Here is a 21,608-nt window from a genome sequence, read left to right on the forward strand (position 1 = left end):
TACTGTACAGCGACATTTTAGAAAACGGTAAGGAGGTAAGGAGAAAACTCTGGCTCTTCGTTAGAGAGATCTTTCAAATGACTAGAACGTGGTTCTGGAAAGCTGGCCATCAAGGAGTCTGGATTGAACAACTTGGACTATTTTTGTGGAGATACACCAATGATGTTTTCGTTCCCACCCTTTTTACTAGTTTGGAAGGTCTTAAAAACTAACACATTACGACAGTTGCTGCGACTGTTCGCATGGACACACTTAGACATAAATGGAAAAAACATAACTACTGCATTGATATATGTCACGTTAATTTAACCATGTAAACGTCAGAACTTGCCGACATGTTCTTTTAACCGTGGCTGAATTTCAGCAATGAAACTGAAACTCTTGCTTTTACAAAGTGCGTCCATAAAGTAATCGGATGATTTCTTACAAATAAGAAAAAATTACCGACTTTCAAATAAATTTATATCCTTCAAAATAATCGCTAGAAGAGTTTATAAATTTGCTTTCAATTTCTAATTCCTTCAAGTCATCGAAACATTGTTTATAGACATTGGAACTAACCGTTAACAAAAAGCTTATGTGTAATACTTGAAGCTGAAGAGCACCCTGTCTTTTGTGCATCTTTCAACGCTTTCGTGCCCAGCATTTAAAGCCCTCGTACCACTTATACACTCGTGTTCTCGATATGTTTCACCACATACTGTTCGAATCATCTCTACCGTTTCGGTAGCAGACTTAATTAATTTGTAATAAAATTTTATCTTATAACTTTATTCCACCTTGAAGCAATTTTGTTTTGTACCATAGCTGCTCAGTAAATGAAAATGACACCGGCATTTTGATATGCAAAGGACAAAATAACCAGTTTAAACTATCTTTAACAAGAATTCAGATGTCAAACATGCGTACATCTCTGTTAACACACATTTAATCTCCTTTTAAACAGACGTTTAGCTTTCACTTTTTTATTTTATCGTTTTGGTCTTTTAATTTGTCCGGTTACTTTATGGACCTACCCTGTATAAACTTTGAACTTAGAGAAAGCCAGTACTTAACAAGTTCCTCGTTAACTCATAAGATATCGGAAATTAGTATAGGTATAGTTATTTTATTCATGTGTGTTTATTGTATTTTGGTGTATTTTGAAATGCTTCAAATGAAAATGGTATCAAATTTATCGGAAAAGTAATTTACAAGCTGCAGCAACAGTATAAAGCATACTACGTATTATTTTCAATAGCCTGATTTTATTGGGTATCAAGATAATTCACTTCGAGAGTTTTGCACCTGCAAAAAGGAGAAGATAATTTAAACTGTTAAGTTATCATAATAATTTTATCTATGGACGTTGAACCTTTGCTCACAATACATTTTCAGGTTTTGTTTACACACGTATAGCTAAACATGAAGAAATATTATCTGATATCAATAGTGTTTTCGGAATATAGTTTCACAATGTTATTTTTTCTCTAAACGTAATGACTGGTTTCCTCCCAGTAAAATATACAGAAATGTGCATGACGTACTTATTAAATTAAAACTGTATAATAATAATAATGAAGTTAATGTTTTGTGACATATTCCATTATTATGTTGATGTCATTATAAATCATTATAAAGTGTACTCTGTGGATAATAAACGGATATTAAAGTTTAGCTTGGATTATATTTAACAGGATTTATGAAAAAGGTTGGTATTATCTTTTGATCTACTTATTACTATTTTATTATTTTTATATGAGTAGTTATATAATGCAGTAGTTTCAAACTTGCAGCTCGCGGGCCGCATGCGGTCCCAGACGCAATTTTGTGAGGCTTGAGAATGCATATAAATTACATATTATTGGTAAATATGGTGTTGCAAAGGTTTAATAGTTTTTATTTATTTGAAGTTCGGATTTGAGTTGTTTTCATTACCACTGAAATCGAACGTGAATAACGCACCAGAACAATCTGTAAACTGAGCTAATTAACTTACATTGTGATACAAATATCGTTCAAAGATTTGAAAACACAAATTTGATTAACTTACTATTCGTACTCGTCAAAAAGTACGTGCACTCGGTTACGAATTTTTTGCATCAAGGATAATTGCTTTGTTTTAAATACATTTGTATGCGAACAGATTTTTTTTCACAGTTGAAAATTAGTAAGAGATCGATTAACCGATTAACATCTACAATCGGTGATGAAGATAATTTCCAGTAATTTTTGTCCAGTGCACGAACATCATAGAAACAAACTTTATATTTACATACAAAATTTATAATTATTTACGTATAAAGATATGCATTTTAATTAACGTGTCGAAGAAAAATTGAATAAAAAAAGGTAGAGGAAAGACTAGGGTCTTTTATCCCACTTTGTAAAGCTTGAAATGTTTCATGATTGGGTTATTTTTAGCTTAAATTAAAGCAAGTTGTTTAATGATTAAGTAAACAAATTAAAATTTATGAAATAAATGCCAGTCAGAAATATCAATCCATTTAGCTATCAGTATGTTTGAATTACAAAGTGTAATCAACAAAAATGTGTCGCAGGCACCAAACTGAAGATTTCAGATAGAAATAAATATAAATTTCAATTTTTTCCGTTTGCGTTAATATTATATTATTTATGAATGCTTTGACTAATATTTAACGAACGAAATTTAAAATTTAGTTAAAATACTTTTATTTTGCTGATAAACTATTTCATTTTGATAAAAATACTCTGGCCCACGAAATTCGTTTCGGGTCTTGCATTCGGCCCACATGCAATTTAGATTGACTGCTGTATGAGTAATTATATCTGCGCGAATTTCACATTAATGGCATAATAACTCAGTAACTTTGAGATAATGAATGAAATTGTGTTGGTAATACATTTTGATATGTTTTATTGTTATATGATTATTCTTATATATACAAACAGATATCAGAATAATGTGAAGTTATTAAATTATAAACTTGATAAAAGAGTTGACAATATTTTTCTGACACATTTTATTTTTGTATTTTTATTCTTATATTATATGAAAATTGATATCATATTGATGGAAAAATGCATCTAAAAACGTACAGTGTGATATAAATAAATGTACAGTGTGATATAAATAAATATATAAACAGGTTAGTATAATCTTTTGGTACATTTTGTTGTTTTATATTATTATTCTTTTATATATACAAAAGGATATCAAGTTTGAAAATGCTTTTATTGGATTATAATTAATAAATAAAAGTAGGTTGGTAATATCATTTACACATTTACCCATCCTTGCAATAATATCTGTTTCATTATGTTCATCTGATATATTATGATTTATAATAAAATCTAGTCCAATTTAAGTCACAATATATAAGTAACATATAAGTCACAACAGCGTCGTAACCTCGCTTGTCTGACATCAGAGCAAGCCCACGAAATTCATCGTGGTAAGGAGGCAACATTGCGCCTGTCGTTGGTAAGAGCCTTAGGCACCCTACAGGTGACAGTATGACTTCGCTCAGATCCGCCCTCAATTTTGAAGGACAGCATCGCCGGGGGGAGGGGGACGGGTCCGAGAGTCTCCCACCCCTCTTCCTCTACCACCAATCTTTCGGGATGATTTCGGCTTGCAGTATATTTAGAGTGCCTCATGCCGCAAAAACACTATATATTTACAAACATCCATGCTTTCTGCGGGATTCAAACTCGGGCCCTTGGATACGGCAATCAGAGTCGATAACAAATATCCCGGTTGGGAGGTCGGTATTATGTAATTTTATGTATACTCTATTCAGTACCACAACACAATCTACTATATATTGTATATGAGCCTAGAACTAGTATATACCGCATAATCTAGTACGTACAGTACAATCCTAGATCTATTGTATACTGTCTAACCCAATACCATAATACGTAGTATGTATCTTAAAATCCAGCGTCATAACATGATTTTGATTACCGTAGATTTTGAAATGCGAAGAAATGGTACACTTGATATAAGATGTTGTCTCAAAATATGCGAAGAATATTGTTAATTTGGGCGTAAGATTTAAATTAATTAATTTCATCACATTTAGTTAGTCTTCTCTGTCGGAGATAAATTTTTATTATTAACATATTAAATAGAAGTTTAATTTCAATAACACAGAGAAGAGGTGAAACTCAGGTAAAAGATTTAATAAAAACTACGTCCTATTCTACAATTAAAATATAACAAATATTAGTCACCGTTTACTTGCGAGATTTCTGAAGCTCAAATATTTAAATAAGTTCCTTTATAAAAGCTAATTTTCAATAAATCAATAACCCGGTTCTGGCTAATGTGGATTCCAACAACTAGTACCTGTAAAGTTCACTTACCATGTACTCTGATAGAACAGGTGGACGTCTTAGGCTAAAAAGCAAAAACATAGTTGTTAACTCAGGTGGCTGAGATAGCACTCTTTTGAACTACTAATTCGCTTGCTATTTAAACTAAACGCAATTTGAATACTTGTAATGATTGATAGAAGAAACAGAAGGTATAGGAGAAAAAGAATATAAAAATAACATGTTAGGTTCAAATAATAATAATAATTCTCGTTAAAGCCACTTTCTATTTTTAAACTTGAAATTAATATATTCAATAAGTAATCAAATTCGTGTCGGCAAAAAAATGTTTAGATAGGAAGCCCTTAGCAGTTCCTAAAATATGTTTAATTTATTCTTTAAAGACTGCGGGGACTTATGGGTAAATCTATAGGCTTTTGAGCCGCTGGATTCGAAAATTTGAACTCCAAATAGAAAACGTGCGTTGCAAATTAATGTATCATTTTGCAAAAAGAATTTATGGGTTTTTTAATACAGATGACTACTTTTAATTATATCTAAATACAGAAATAAACTTTGTTTATTATTATACCTTTTCGAAGAGGTTAAAGAAATATCTTTGATCAGTCGCAATAAAATAGAATGAACTTTCCCTTTAGCTGTTAAAAGGTTATGAAAACAGCAATCTGAAGTTTGCTTTCTCTTTTCAAGTAAACTTCCTAATGATTCTTAACTATATTTATATTATTCGCATAAAGAAACCCTGTGGTATTTTTACCTTTCCAGGCCTTTTTTTCAGTTTTTTTAAATAAATAAATTCATTTCAGTTTTAAGCGAAATATAATCCATAGGATTATACGTTAAGGCGGGATTATACGTCCATAGACTTACTTTAAGACTAATACTTACTTAAAAAAAAAAAAAAAAAACATGCATTTGATATACTATTAAAAGTGATAGCTTTCGTTATAACCAATAGCTTTCGTTATAACCAATAGAATACGTCAAAGAGCAAATGCTGAAGAAATTAATATTTAGCAACACGAATCAGCATAACATGAGTAAATCTGCAAGATCATAGATTGGAAAGTAAATAGAACCTTCCGTTTCATCTGCAGAAGGGAAAATAACGATAAAGAAACTTGGGGAAAATTTCGAATGAATGAAAAAAAAAAAAAAAAAAAAAAAAACGAAGCGGCTGGTGCCATCTGGAAAACGAGAAGTGAAAGAAAAGAAATAAAGAAATATATTTTTTGGAAAGCTAGCTGACGGCAGATTAGAACTGACATCATTAATCAGAATAGAAAGAATTTTATGGATGCGAAATGCTTTCAAGGAAATACAATTCGCCATCGGAAGCTATTCTTTTAAATAATTTTGGATGCAGAGAAAAGGTAAATATGATTTTCTGACCAGCAGTGATAGGCAATGGAATGGAAAATAAATAAATATAAGGAGGAAAGGAAAATAAAATAAATATAAGGAGGATTTTTCGTGCTGCTTAACATATTTTGTTCAATAACAACAGTGCCGAAATTTCACTTTAAGGAACATGGTTTTGGTTTGGTTTATTAGATTACGGCAAAGCACTCGAGGGCTATCTACCTTAAAGGAGGGATGCCTTCGTGGAGGACTTTTTAAGGGAAACTGGCTCGTATATACGTTACACATGGGGAAAACCACGAAAACGCCCATGCAGCCAGTCCGTTCGCGGGATTCGAGCCTCGGACCGAACTACCAGTGTTCAGCGACGTTACCGCTTGGCCACTGGTGGGCCTTTAAGGAACATGAGGCTTGGAGGAAAAAATAAAACAAGAAAGAAACTCGCAGATTCTTCATTCCCCATTATTTTTGGCTAAAAAATCAAATTTTCTTAGAGGCACTCGGAAAATAAAGATACTTCGATTAAAGCTGATGATTCCAATTCCCACCCCTCATTATCGTCCGGGCTTCAAGAATTCATTTCTTTGGTGCTTGTCTTTGACGCTTCGGTCTCGATGGCACCAAAGAATTTAACTAGAACCTGTCATTTAACTAGAACCTTCTTGAATTTTTGGTCTGTTATTCAAGCATAAGCACACATAATATGTCATCATCGTCACGCCTTGTAAGATCTATCTCTACTTTTCAACATACACTAATTTAGATCCTACAATGAACCTGGCGAATTCTCTCACAGGCGTGAAATAAATACCAGCACAGAAGAAGGGTGCAAAATAACCCTTTATTAACTCAAACTAAAATAACAGACAGCACGGACCTCGTGCGTTACAAAAACACCGTTCACTTGCGGCGATAACTAAAGGTAGACTAGAATACAAATCAAAATGTACAGAATAAACGAGTGCAAGAACGCACTTCAAAATTACTCCTAAGAGATGGAGTCGCTGAAATCTAACCGGCGTGATACTAAACTGATAAGGCCAAAAGGCTTACTCGAGTGACCGCGAAATAACAAAGAAACGTGCGCTAGGCTAGTGAAACACGCTCTGAATAAATTGAGATAATCACACGTTTAAATAGCACTTTACTTAATTTTAAAATTTACATCCTGGCGAGAGAATGTGAAGGGAAGTTTGAGAAGTTGCGAACAGGAAAACTTAAAATAAATTTGTTATGCAAATTAAGAAAAACCCTACATCCTCACCTAAAGAGGAAAGTTTTACATAACATTTCGAAACTATAATATTGCAAATTTATTCTCATTATATCAATTAATTTTCTTAATTATAAGTTCCTTTAACGTGATTTTCGTATTCTGCCAAACACAGATCGATATTAATATAACAAATAACAGTATTCTAGTAAGCGCAAATACAACCAGCTGAGCGAAAAGACAATCATTTAAATTGATTTATAATTAATATAAAATATTCTCAAGCATACGCATATCCAAAATAGAAGAAACGTTAATCTCATTTCGATACTATTACAGCTTATTACTCATTGGATGCATTATGCCATTTGGTTGATTAGAGCTTATTACAAATCTCATTTGGATGTTTAGTGTCTAAAACTGTAAATTGTCCAAATAAAGATTCCATTTTGTATTACGTTTTAACTCAGAGAACTATGATAGAGAACAGTGATACAGTGATAGATAAGAAATTATCTAACAGAACCTACCTCCTAGGAGGTTGGCAGCTCGAAGACTCATTCACATTTTCAAAGGAACTTTCAGAAGAAACTGTGGTGCTGCCAGTAACAGGATCAGGCATTAAGTGCGTCAGTCCGATTGGTGTAAACCTACAAGATATTAGTTGTTGACAGGACTAAAAGGCTGAATTAAATATTGAAAGTCATCTACAATTAAAATAGCGTCTAACTGATAATTTGCGTAATGAATATCGCACCCATTTAGCCCGTGGTAAGATTCGTGCTTTCAATCTCGGTGAGGAAAATATTTAACTTTAATGTTTCTGTCCTCCGAAAGTTTTAATAGATTTCACAGAGCGAAGCGAAAATAAAAATATTCTAAATGATAAATCATCATCATTTGGATAGGGTCGATTGGATCTCGTGCCTCTCGTCATTTGCCATTTATGCGGAGTAGAATGTAAGAAATTATCCTGTTTCCTGTGTGAGGTCTCGAGCTGTATTAGTACATCCAGCTAGCAACTGGAAGATCCATGGTTCGAATCACTATGAAGGCGTAATTTGCTTCGAAACTCATAATAGTGTTTACAACGGCCTATAGGTATAGGTAAAAGCTAAGCCAGCACTTCTATAGTACCATAGGTGATTCAGGTTGTAATGTATTTTGCAGTATTTAACAAAATAACAGAAGATCTTCTTAGTAAAACATAAATTTTATTTTTAGTTTATGGAGATAGATAATGTGAATACAGTCTTTTAGTTGTAAATTTTTCATACATCTACTAGCTGGTAAAACTTCAGAATTCTAATTTTAAACAATTTCTTACGTTGTTGAGCAACGTTTACATAATACAAATATGACGTTGCCACTTCAATAATATATATAGTTATTTGTTAAATAACAAGATATTACAACCTTCAGATAAACTTTAATTTACATTTTCATAAATTAAAGTTACATTGTTTTTTTTTTTTTTTTTTCAAAACAACAATATCAACACAATACAGAATTAAAATACAACAAATAACATAATAACATACACCGAGGAAGAGAGGAAAGAACAAAATATTTTGTTATCTATATAGAGAAACAAACTAGTTAATCAGGCCAGGGAGTATAACTTAATGCGTCTATATTTTTATGGTGTTTACCACTTCGATGAAAGACAGTGTATTTGTAGGGATGTAATTCTAGTGTCGATCTCATAAGTCGTACATTTAGACTCGCATTATTTTTGAGCCAAACCAGAGGATTATGATCGGTCATGATGAGGAATTTAGTATGCCTGTCTAAATAATATTGCAGTTTCTTTACAGCAAAAATTATGGCGGCGCATTCCTTTTCTGTCCTAGAGTAAGTTTTTCCAGTGTCCGTAAACTTCTTACTGAGGTATAATACTGGATGTTCATTGCCTCTTTCATCTTTCTGAGCTAAAATGACATCCATACCAGAGTCTGAAACATCAGTTTGCAAAATAAACTCCTTATTGAAATCAGGTGAATGTAACAGAGGCTTTTGCGGCAGTTTTGCGGTAGTTTCAACATTTCGCTATTGTCTGTTTAAAAAACTCCTCCTTGACTTGTATCTCAACTCCAGAACTTGAGAATTCATCTAGGATTTTTAACTGAGAATTGTTTAATTTTGTCAGTTCTTTCCTGTCAGATAGTTTTTGCTTCTTGCCAGATGAACTTTTGTTCTTATCTGTTACTTGCATTCTCATTGAATGTGGCAACTTTGAGTATCCTTTATCATGTTTGTGCTTCTTTGCTAATTTTTCTGACGCGTGCTTAGATTCTGATATTTTTAATTTCTTAACTTTAGAAGCACCTTCATGAGTTCTTTTATCAGAAGTTCTTTGATCTTACACTATGCATAGAAGATGAATCACCAAAGGAATAAGGTGAGTCAACTTCCATATCAATAACTTCAGTTTTCTCACCAGGAGTTGGACTCTTAGACTGTAGGTCAGATTTCTATGAAGCATTGACAAAAGCTTGACTATTAGGAGGGTGAGTATTGACCAAATTACGCTGAGTTTTAGCACTATTATTTGTTTGGTTCTGTATCAAAGATGTATAGTTCTGCATTTGAACCCTATATTTTTGAGGAATAACAATTAATTCCCTTTCATTTCCATTTTTATCTAATTTCTTTTCCCCAACAACCCGTTCTCCTTTACTTTAAAATCATTTTCCTTGCTGGAATTTTCATTTTTAGCTTCGCTAAGCAATGAGGCTAGATCTCTGCTTTGATGCTGAGATTTAATTATTTCCTTAGAATTAATAATGCTAATAACTTTCTTAATTTCCTTGTCTTCCTCATCAGCTTGCTGTAAAATATCTTCGTCAGTCTCAGTTAAGCGTCACTCCATTTCGGTTTCTCTACTTCGATCTTCTTCGTGAGATCTTTTTCCTTGAGATCATGTCAAAACCGCATTTATTTTTTCTAAATTTAAGAATGATTTATCTTTGAACAATTGGGCAGTTTTGTTACCCAATACATGTCTGCCAGGATCATTTGTAACGACAGCTGCCTTTGACTTTATATGACCAACTTCACAATTAATTTCAAATTCAGCTAACGGTAGACATACTAAATGGTCATTTAAAAGATATTGTACCCAGACATGTTCTCCAGCCATTTTTGCGTTATCTATGTATTTTCGAGAAATAACATCAACAGTGGCTAAAGTGTCTCGAAGAATAAGCATTTCATACCCATTAACTAAACCGTTAATTGTATATGTCTCTAACAAATCATCATTCGAAGATACGCAATTTACCTTTTCATTTGGTTTTAAGCGAGGGCACTGAGGCTTAAAATGTTCGTATGACCCACACTCCAAACAACGTGGTCGATATCTTTTGTCCTATACATTTTCTTGGTTTTTGTTTTGAAACTGATTTTGTCGATGATTTTTCTGGTATTTTGAATCATCCCATCTATCAGAATGCTTAAAATGAGGCGGATGCTCTATTTTTTTAACAAAATTTTCGTAACGAGTTTTAAATGATCCTTTATTGATTCTCTCAGTTTGAATCGCAGAAAATTTCGGTTTTCTTGTTTTTCTCACATCTTCAAAATCTTCAATTTTCTTCACCATCTCAGTAGGTGAAATGATGGTAGTCTATTCATCCATAAAATGGTGAAATCAGAAGTACATTTTTTAATTTGATCAACCAGCATAAGATCTTTTAGCTGTTCAAAAGTTTTAATTTTTAATCCGTTAAGCCATCCTTCTAAATAATTGTTTAATTCATAGCAAAAATCATACCAAATACTTTTAGTAGATTTTTGGTGTTTATTAAATAATTGTCGAAATTTTTCTGCACTCAATTTAAATCGTTGTAACAGTAAAGTTTTTACATATTAATACTTTTTCGCGTCCTCTTCTGGTTCTCTAGCAATAAGCTGAACAATATCAGGAGGCAGCAATGAAATAAGTTGAGTCACTTGATTTTCAACAGCTATATTCATAATTTTAGCCTGACGCTCCAATAACATCAGAAATAAACTTATTTCATCTTCTTTAAAGAGGCATGACATCGTGAATTCTGATTTTTTAAGGCTGCTCATGTAACCGCGTAGTTTCTACCGGCTGTGCTCTTGCAGCCATAGCTTTCAACTGAGGTTTCTATAACTCAAACGCTCTTTCGCGTTCCTTTTCTCTTTCTTCTCTTTCGCGTTCCTTTTCTCTTTCTTCTCTTTCGAGTTCCTTTTCTCTTTCTTCTCTTTCGCATTCCTTTTCTCTTTCTTCTCTTTCGCATTCCTTTTCTCTTTCTTCTCTTTCGCATTCCTTTTCTCTTTCTTCTCTTTCGCGTTCCTTCTCTCTTTCTTCTCTTTCGCATTCCTTTTCTCTTTCTTCTCTTTCGCGTTCCTTCTCTCTTTCTTCTCTTTCGCGATCCTTTTCTCTTTCTTCTCTTTCGCATTCCTTTTCTCTTTCTACTCTTTCGCGTTCTTCTTTTCTTTCTCTTTCTTCTCTAATTGCAGCCAGTAGTTCTCGAGTAAATTCCTCATCATAACCGGGACTTTCAGTAATCAATTTATGCAACTGAAAAATCTTAAATTCAGGTTTCACTGTTAAACCTAACTCTTCTGCTAGTACTTTTAAATCCTGTTTTTTACTCCTAGCTAAGAATGACATGTTGAATAAGTTACTTTTAATAGGCTTTCTCTTAAAATTAAATCTTATAAATCGTACTTGTATTAAATATATATATAAAATTTTGGCAAAACTTAAATTGTCAAGAAGAAAACTAACACTAACCAATTGGAGAGAGTTATTTAAACAACTCTGCCAGGTTGGCACAAAATAAAATAATACTACGCCGGGTTGTCGTTTTAACTCACTATTCACAAGCCTCGTTGGCGATAACTATATAAACACCTTTGCCAGTTAGGCAGTACAGTGGAATTTTACCTACGTCAGTTTGACGATTTTACTATCTATCTCCACGACTGGTTGACGATAACAAAAACAATTTTTGAAAGTTTGGCAATACATTTTTTACAATATACAATCTTTAATGCGTCGGGATGACGTTACTATATACCGCACGCCTGGATGGCGAGAATTAAGAAAAGACTTTTGCCAATTCTGCAGTATAATAAATCACACTACGTCAGTCTTGCATTACTACTTATTTTTCACGCGCCTGCTTGGCAACAAATTCAAAAATTCAGCTAGCAGTTCTCTCTCTTTATATATATCTATATATATAAATGCTGGGATGGCTTACACATATCAATTATCAACATAAAAATTCAATACAAATAACAGTAAGGCTAAATAATAATTTAAATACTTTTTTACCACAAATATCAATTATAATTTACGCCTAAAATTTTTAGTATCACAAAAACGTACACTATAATATAATTCTGAAATGAAATACTTAAATTCAATAAACATTTTTTTATGAAACCAAAAGTGAATCTTATCTTCGGAGATCAGCAATATCCTGTTCTGACAATTCTTTGCTTGGACGCAAGTTATAGAAACATAGAAGATAACCGTTGAATGATCCGCTTCAAAATCTGGCTTTAACGTTAGACTTCTGACATCCGTTTTACCTTGAAATAAACAAACTCGGCAATTGGTACTAGAAAATCTGTTCTCAAAATTTCAGCAACTCAAAATTCCAGTATCTCAGTGGAATTTTCAAATTTATAAAACTGTAATGTATTTTGCAGTATTTAGCAAAATAACAGAAGATTTTCTTACTAAAACATAAATTTTATTTTTAGTTTACGGAGATAGATAATTTGAATACAGTCTTTTAGTTATAAATTTTTAATACATCTATTAGCTGGTAAAACTTCAGAATTCTAATTTTAAACAATTTCTTACGTTGCTGAGTAACGGTTACATAATACAAATATGGCGTTGCTACTTCAATAAATAAATATTTGTTAAAGAACAATATATTGCAAGGTGTTCCTGTACGTAGCTAAACTTTCGCTTCAATTTGAAATTTGAGAGAACTACCAGAGAAGCGAGCCGATGGTCTCCCACTTCTTTTCGCTCTACGACCAACCTCTTGGAGAGGACAGTATATTTAATGTGCTCCTTGCCGCACAGATATTGCATGCTTACAAACATCCATGCATTCTCGAGGATTGCGCTCTTCGGAAATTAAATTACTCCCATACTTTCCCCATCTTAATTTTTCGAAGATAAAATTAGTTAAAAAGGAGAGCTAACTACTCCAGGAAATAACGGTATATATTTTAGGCTATGAAAATACAGGAAAAAATGGTCTCCGAGTGAACGGTTATCATATTGCACAACTGTAAATCCGGCTTATTTAAATAAAGTGTATAAAAATTATTTCTTACAAACTTACCTAAGAAAGTTTGTAGGCATTTTTTTTTCCATACACAGGAATGTAATTTCCCCTAAAAGGAAATCTGTGTGTTACAAAAATAATTCAATATTGAGCAGTTTCATAATAATATGCAAAGTATCATTTTTTGCAAAGATAAAATAAGCTTTCTTATATTAAATTTTATATCATGGGAATGAATAACTATTTTCTACCCTCTAAGACTGGTTCTTTTTTAGAAGTTACAGCCAAATTCATGAACATTTTAATACTCATAAACAATATTCTACTCATAATTTAAACCCTTTGTGGCTCAGTGTTCCAATACATGAAACAGCCAAATTGAATCGCTTCTGAAACCTTTAAATTCAACTGTAAATAGATAAAAATGGCTTTATAATATACTTTGAATTTTTCTTTTTAAACAGTAGATAGCAGCATATCACAAGGAGACACAGAATTTTCATTTATTATGTATTATTAAAATCCACTTTTTTTCAAGTAATTTTCTCTATTTTTTTAATGATATAAAAAATTTTATTTGGAAAAAATATTAGGCATAATTTTGCTGGCTGTACTCCAAATTATTTCTTCTATATTTTTTTTAATCTTCCATACAAAAACCATACGCAGAATAATTGAACTGAATTTTATAGTTTGAGTACGTAGAACATGATATTTAATAAATAAAGGTAACACACAAAACGTTAAAAAAACGCCCCTTTGGATCTAATTCAAAATCTGAAACCTTTTAGATTTTTTTAAAAATAATTTTACTCGGTTACAAAGTAATAAGTAAATATTTAAAACAGTGACATATACGATATGGCCAGGAAAAAAATTAGACTCTGAAGAGACTCGAGCTCGTGACTATAAACTATAAGGGCAAATTAGCCAAGTGCAAGGTCTATCAGTGCTACCGTAAATTCATAGAAATAAATTCAAAAATAAATAAATAAATATGCAGGTACAATAAGATACGATGCAACATACACTAACAAGGCTTACGTATTATATACACTGAGCACAGCACGTGGTCTGTTTATATTTGCAAGATCATTAAAGTCATCATTACAGATTTTAATTGCTGGGTTATTAATAGTAAGCTGGTGTTGATGAATTGTTTTAGCAATATTAATAGTGAGGCTTGAGTTGGACAATTTTAAGCCCTCGCAGATTCGATTATTGCGAACAAACCACGGGGAGTTAGCAATATTGAGAACTTATATAACAAAATCTGCGTAGAATTGTGTCACAATTTAAGAAAACCCACAACTGGAAACTTTTTTGGAGTCTTTGAAATGATAAGTAAATTTATATACCTTAAAGAATGTCGTGTATTTTGAGAAAAGAGTCAAAAATTTAAGGATAAAAAAACAAAAGTTTTAAGCTATTTTTTCGTATTTGAGGTTCTAAAGAAAAGGCATATGCTAAGAAGAAAAAAAAAAAATCTTTTTGTTGTTGATAATGTCACTTGTCTGACCTAATCAGAATAAGCCCACGAATTTTACTGTCGCAAGGAACGCAAGATTGAGTGTGTGCCGTTGGCCTGAACCTTGAGTACTATATGGGTGCGACTTTGCTTTGTTCCCCTCCAGTTTTGAAGGAGAACACCCCCCTCCCCCGAGATACGAGTCTAATTGTCTCCATCTCTCTTTTCCTACCACCAAACCATTCGAGAGCGCTTTATATTTTGTGTGCCTCGTGCCCCACAGACAATATACATTTACAAACATGCATGCCTTCTCTGGGATTCGAACCGGACCCTTATCGGAATTATGCTTACTCTTAGAGGCCAGTAAAAAAAAAAAAAAAAAAAAAAAAAAACATGTTTTCCATGTTTAAAGCTTTGCGAAAGGCACCAACTGATGTAAATTTTTGTCAGTGCGAAAAAGCAACTGCGAAAAATTTTCCAAATTCCCCGTACCAATTCTCTAACAGCAGAAAGCTAGAAATGTTTCGAAAAAAAAGGGGGGGGTCTAAAATTTATTTTATAGAGAAAACTGATGCGTATTCTGAGACAATTAGATGCGAAAAAACTCTAAGCATGAAAAAATTAAAAAGAACTGTTTTGTGAGTTGTGCTTTATAGCATTATACCTTATTTATTTTTCAGATTCAAAATATTTGGCCGCAAAAGTCGCCAAAATGGAACTTTATAGTATGACACAGCGAAAAGAAAAATGTTTTATTTTAATGTTATTTTTTGAATATAATTCCAATATATTACTATTATTATAATGAAATTTATCAATGTTACATTGTTTTAAAAACATCGTCGAAAAATTCCCAGATCTTTGAATTAAAAATTTTCTATAGAAACTGATCTTAAATCGCGAAAATGTTGATAAGTCGCATGATTTAAAAACGAATAATAAAAGAATTCACATACCCAAAAGCGAAAAAGAGAGTTCGCTGTTTGTTGAGAAAGAGAGAAAAAAAGAGAGTTTGTTGTTTAAGAGCTATTCATTAGAAAAAATGAAATAATTTCGAAATGCTTGTGTTTCACTTCTTGTTTAGAAATTCGAGTATCCCACCATTTATATTAGAAATAGGAACAGATTATAACCACCCATTCAAAAGATAACCATATTTGTCAGTGAATCGCCAAAAATATTCCTCCAAAATGCTAATTCGCACTCAAAATGGCAGTCGTAAAAACAGACAGAAATGTCAGATGATTAAAATTAAAGACCTTCTGCCCATTTTGGCGAAATTAAGGATCTCTGAATATGCCTATTTATCACATATATGTTAATTACGTCATTTAAGAATAATGATAAACTCGCATATTTATATCATAAAACACTTATTGTCATCTTTCCTTTTTTTTTTTTCGGGGGGGGGGAGTATGAGATTGCAAGAAGTGTTTTGAAATTCATATTTTGGAAGCTTTTTTCCTTTTGTGCCATGCAAGTGGCTCATTTTCCTGTCCTAAATATAGTCATTTTTTTTTCTTTTCATGTCCTTTCCATGTAATTTTTCTTCAGACTGAAGCTTGATATTTCGTTTAGTGAGCAAAGAGACTTATCGGGTTCAAAACAATGCATCTTAATCTCTCAATAAAGTCAATAGATGGCAGCAGCATACGACAATTATAGATAAGTTGAAGAAGTGGTAGACTGATCATACCCCATTGAGTGGAAGGAGTGTAACACCTTCAGCGGAGGAAATATTATTACCTGATATAAATTACATATCGACATTTTTGATTTTCTTCAGACTGAAGATTATTTTCCACGTATGAAGTTTTCTACGCTTGTCATTAATGGACTTGAAAATCGCCGTTATCAAAGTGTTGGGATACCTCGCATGCAGAGAATTCGTTCGTTGTGCTTATTTACTGCCATGAATCACTGTTTTGTTGAACAGCTACTATTCATCATGACGCAATAGCATACATTACTTGTACTGAGAAATATTTAATCACTGAATAACATTTCAAGTGGCGATGAAATATTGGGGTATATGAGAAAATACTGATGTGAAAATTGGAAGGGTTGTATAAAAATGCTTGTAGGATTTTATGCAAATCAATCAATTAGTATGGTCTGGAATTTTACTATAAGTTCTTTTTTGGCAATCTGGCTCGCAGTTTTTTCCTATTGGCAGCTCTGCCAAAGTTTACTCCGACTTTAGCCAACTGTAAACGAGCACCGTAAATTACTTTCTTTTGTGTAGTCTTTGACTACGTAACTTAAGTCTGAATTTCAATTTATGTTATTTTAAATACATACTAATATTTCGTTTAGCACAAGTGGTATCTTATGTTAAATATTAAACAGCTAATAAAAAAGTTACTTTAATCTTCGTAAGACTTTATCACTGTGCTTCAAACTAGAGCGATAACTCTCTTGTCAATCTAATATGGTCTAAAAAACATTGATTAAAGCTTCCGTAAAACTATAACCTTACATACTGACGAGAAAATAAATAAAAAAAATATGTCAGTTTGATTTTATAAGAGGAAAGATTTACTTAAGAATGTATAATCATAAATTACAACATTATAAAAGCCACAAAGAATCTTCATCGTGTTACTGTACCCAGTACAAACACATACGTACATTCAAAACAGAAAAAAATCAGTGATACTACCAGCATGGAATCACATTTTAAATTAAATCTGCTTTTGTTTCGATTTCAGTAACTTTCAACTTCAGTACATTCCAAATATTTTCAAATGGACTAAGATCTAGTGATAAGGCAGACTACTGTTTTACAGTTTTGAACTAATTAAGAAAAAATTATCTATTTACAGTTTATAATCAATGGCATGATGCATTATCATCCTAAAATTGAAAAAATTATTTTGAAACATATTTATACCCGAAGGAAGCACTTTTCTTTCATGCACGTTAATATACTGGAGCACATATATTTTCCCTCTACAGTAACTGTAGTAAGATGTTTTTTGGTTGCTGTAGTATAATACGATTTAAATCTTTCTTTATATGACGTCATATAATGCAACTCTTTTCGGTGTCGAAGAAAGCGTTTCATCATTCCAAATAACACAACCCATCCGCCATGATCAAGTACCCATCCTCCATGATCCGCAACCCATTCGCCATGATCAGGTACCAATTTCGGTCGCTGCTTTTCACTAACGAAAGGTTTCTTCACTGGCTCGAATTACTTGCAATTCGTTCTGAATTTATAAATAAGCGGATTTTTAACTTCAGGAGGAAAGCATTATAAATTATTGTAACTGAATTATTTGTAAAAGATTTCGAACTTATAAATAAGCCGACTTCCAACATCGACAGCAAAACATTATAAAATTTTGTAATGTAATTATTTGTAAATCATTTTGGATTCATAAATAAGTCGACTTTTAACTTCAGGAAGAAAACATTATTAATTTTGGAACCGAATTATTTTCATGTCCTTTTGAATTTCTAAGAAAGCCGACTTCCAAATTTCGGAATCAAAACATTTTAAATTCTTGTAATCGAGTAGTTTGCAAGTCATTTTATAATCACAAATAAGCTGACTCCAAACTAAAGCAAAATGTTATTAATTTTCGTAATTGAATTGCTTGTAAGTGACTTTGAATCCATAAATAGGCAAACTTTCAAACCTCAGGAGCAAAACAATATTATTTTTGTAATCGAATTATATGTGAATTCATTTTCAATTCTTAAATAAACGTCTCTCGACTCCTTAAGTTAAGAGGCGAAACATTTGCCAAAATGTCTCGCTTTTAACGAAAATATACCGTAATATTTTACTGCAGAGAAATTTAAATATATGTTGATTTGCGAACATAAAATATACAAACAATTTTACATTAATACGTAACAGAACGAATGATATCGATATATAACCGAAATAAAATTTACTTTAGAAAATCGAATGAAAATCAAACATTCATTTAAATGACCAATATGCAAAAATTTTCTTCAGAAGTTCAGTAAGAATAATAACTAAATAAAATGTGATACTTTTTTATGAAAACACAAGCATGAATTATAAAATAAGTTCTAGCAATTATGAAACGTAAACATTTCGATTATAACTGGAAATGCATTTTGAGAGACAAAACATCATCTACCTTTCTTTCTCTTCATCTCCCCTCTCTCGAAAATCAAAATTTGCTTTTGAAGAAGACAAACTATTGTATTGGCTTCCAAAATGCATTAAGAGTTTTTATTTGAAAAAAAACCAAGAAGTTTGATTTGATAATATATAAAAGTATTTAGAAATTAAATTTGACGTCTAATTACTATATCTGAATAAATGATTTTCAGTAACTGAAATTTGTCTCAACAAGCGCTTCTGTAATGCGTTACAGAAACATGCTTCATTCCTGCGACGTAAAGGACATTGGGAGTGGAAAAAAAAAACCTCTTTAAGAAAGATGCAAAATTGTATGAAACTTATACATATAAAATGTGAAACACTTACTATGAGAAGAAGTGAATTTTCGTAACAAAAAACTGCAGAAATCTGTCTTTAAGGAAACGACCAGTCTCTCAAAATTTAGCTTGTCGATTACAAAAACCCCACTGACTGATTGCACCTGTAGAAGGCCTCAAATAAAATTTATTATCAGGATTCGACGCGGTTTCACTTATCAAAAGTAACGCCCATTGGGTTGGCAGTTTAGGAAACAGCGAATCAGATTGTCTACCATAAAACATGAAGAGATTTTTTATTTATGCTAATTTATCTTTAATTAGTTAAAATTTTTTTATTTGATTTATATTGGAAAAGGAATATTCCAAAAAATATTTTAAAGACATTACACCCAACATTTTAAATTATATTTTAGTAATAAAGAAGAGTTTTTTTAAAAAGAACCACAGTGATAACGTAACTCTTACTTCATTCCATGACCTTTCCCATTCAGTGGTGTGGGCAGGGGGGGGGGCTATGGATGTCGCCAGGCGCAACATCCATAGGATCCGAAATTGATATTACAAAATTTTAGAATGAAATGTTTTTCATTCTTGGCATACAGAAGGGAAGCGCAAAATCTTCACTTGTCCTCGGGCGCTGAAAACCCTAGCTACGCCTCTGTTGCCATTCATAAACAGGAAGCCATTACTGCTTGAAATGGAATTAATAATTTTTTAAATAGCTATTTATCTCACCCTAAGCTGGACAACAACTCTAAATTTTTAGTTAAGTTCCAGCTGATTTTGATCTGTAGACCTTTTTTTATATTCTATATCTGTTTATATAACTTTTCAAATAATATTTCAGATTTGTGCTCAACAAAATTTCTTTACGTCAGGTATGCGGTGAATGAAAGCTTTTCTAGATTTCCGAGTTTATCTTCTCATGGCTTTGAAATAGGAAAGTGAAAAATATTCGATAGAGTCAAAATGACCTTTCTATCACACTTTTCAAAAGATCTGAATGACCTTATCTTATGGCAAGCTTTTTTTAAACAAAATATGTATGTTTTTGACATATTTTTTAGATATGACAGACTCTAAAAAATTACAGAAAACGAAAACAAATCTTTAGTTTTTGGAGTAAAATGACATAAAAATATATGTTTCTTAGCTATGAAAAAATATACAAAAATCATAAGTTTTTGGAATAAAGTATAAAACTAAATAAATGACATAAAATGCATATTATATCTCGCTAGCTTTAAATCTTTCAGTTTTAAAAGTTTTAGGATAATATCCAATACTTCCATTTTCCAAATGTAAGAATTCCTTTAGAATTTTTAATTATTTCATCTTCAATTTTTATTAGCATACATTTTTTATTTTCTACGAATTCTACAAATATTTTACCGTTGTGTCATCTTTCACGTTATCTAATACGTTTTTATTTTTAAAGGTATATTATGTCTGTTTCCTTTAGGATAGTTAGATATATCAAAATGATCCATCATACCTTTCATATCTTCATAAAAATCATATTTTAATATCATATATGAAACTATCGGTATCCATATATAAAGCAATGAAAGGTCTTACTAGATTCTCACTAAATATTGTTGTACCATTAAAATTTGTTTAGCAATTAATTTTTAAAATTGATCACAACACGCATATAATTTCATATCCATCCTTTTACTAACAATTTCAATAGGTTTTCTATATGGTGCATTATTAATTAATTTATAAAATTGTTTCTCAAAATCTTTAACAGATTTTTTTTCCCTCATTTCAATATTTAAATCTCTCTATATATTTTTAACCAATTTGATTGTTTGAAATCTAAAATTCTACGTATTTTTCTAAATTTTAATCCTATATGTAAATTATTATTTTAAACTTTTATAATGTCTTATATAATCCTTTTTATTAATCAAAGTTATGAATAATTCTTCTTGTTTAGAACCATCGGGATTTTTCTTTCTTGGTGCTAAAAGTAAATCTGAATGATAATCGTGTAATTCTTTTGAATATTCTAAATCAACATTTCGTATATTTCCTTTGGGATTTTTATTCATGTTTTATCATATATAAGGATCTATCTGTCAAAATTAAAGTGAATATTGACTCATAACCCACCATATAAATTATTAGCATCTAAATATATTAAATAGATAAATAATAATAATATAGATAATGATTTAAATACATTAAATAGATTCTTTATCATAATCTGTTATATACTTATTATTGAATATTTTGATATTCTAATTCTTATTCCCTTTTTTATCATTGAAACCACATTACATCACTTATCAAACCTAATTTAATATTAGTTTTTTCTAATATTGCATCCCAAGATAAACCAGGATTTGTAAAATACCGAACATCCCAAGATAAACCAGGATTTGATATTCTAATTCTTATTCCCTTTTTTATCATTGAAACCACATTACATCACTTATCAAACCTAATTTAATATTAGTTTTTCTAATATTGCATCCCAAGATAAACCAGGATTTGTAAAATACCGAACCAGATCTAAGTTATATGTTTTAAACAA

The 21,608-nt window shown here is 31.5% G+C and overlaps 1 protein-coding gene across 1 annotated transcript in view; it reads right to left on the reverse strand.

The window, feature by feature from the left end:
* LOC118189457 (uncharacterized) overlaps positions 1-19,229 on the reverse strand; it is a 67,476-nt gene extending 48,247 nt beyond the window's left edge. Inside the window, exons 1-3 of the mRNA XM_035360057.2 lie at positions 19,113-19,229; positions 13,225-13,276; positions 7,408-7,527 (exon numbers count right to left, since the gene is read on the reverse strand). Of these exons, the coding sequence (XP_035215948.2) occupies positions 7,408-7,527; positions 13,225-13,256 (152 nt within the window). The 5' untranslated portion in view covers positions 13,257-13,276; positions 19,113-19,229. The remainder of the gene's footprint in view (positions 1-7,407; positions 7,528-13,224; positions 13,277-19,112) is intronic.
* Positions 19,230-21,608: the final 2,379 nt, after the last annotated feature.

The sequence above is a fragment of the Stegodyphus dumicola genome, chromosome 2, assembly GCF_044657685.1.
Source record: "Stegodyphus dumicola isolate Sdum_Otavi_A_Nest chromosome 2, ASM4465768v1".
NCBI lineage: Eukaryota > Metazoa > Arthropoda > Arachnida > Araneae > Eresidae > Stegodyphus > Stegodyphus dumicola.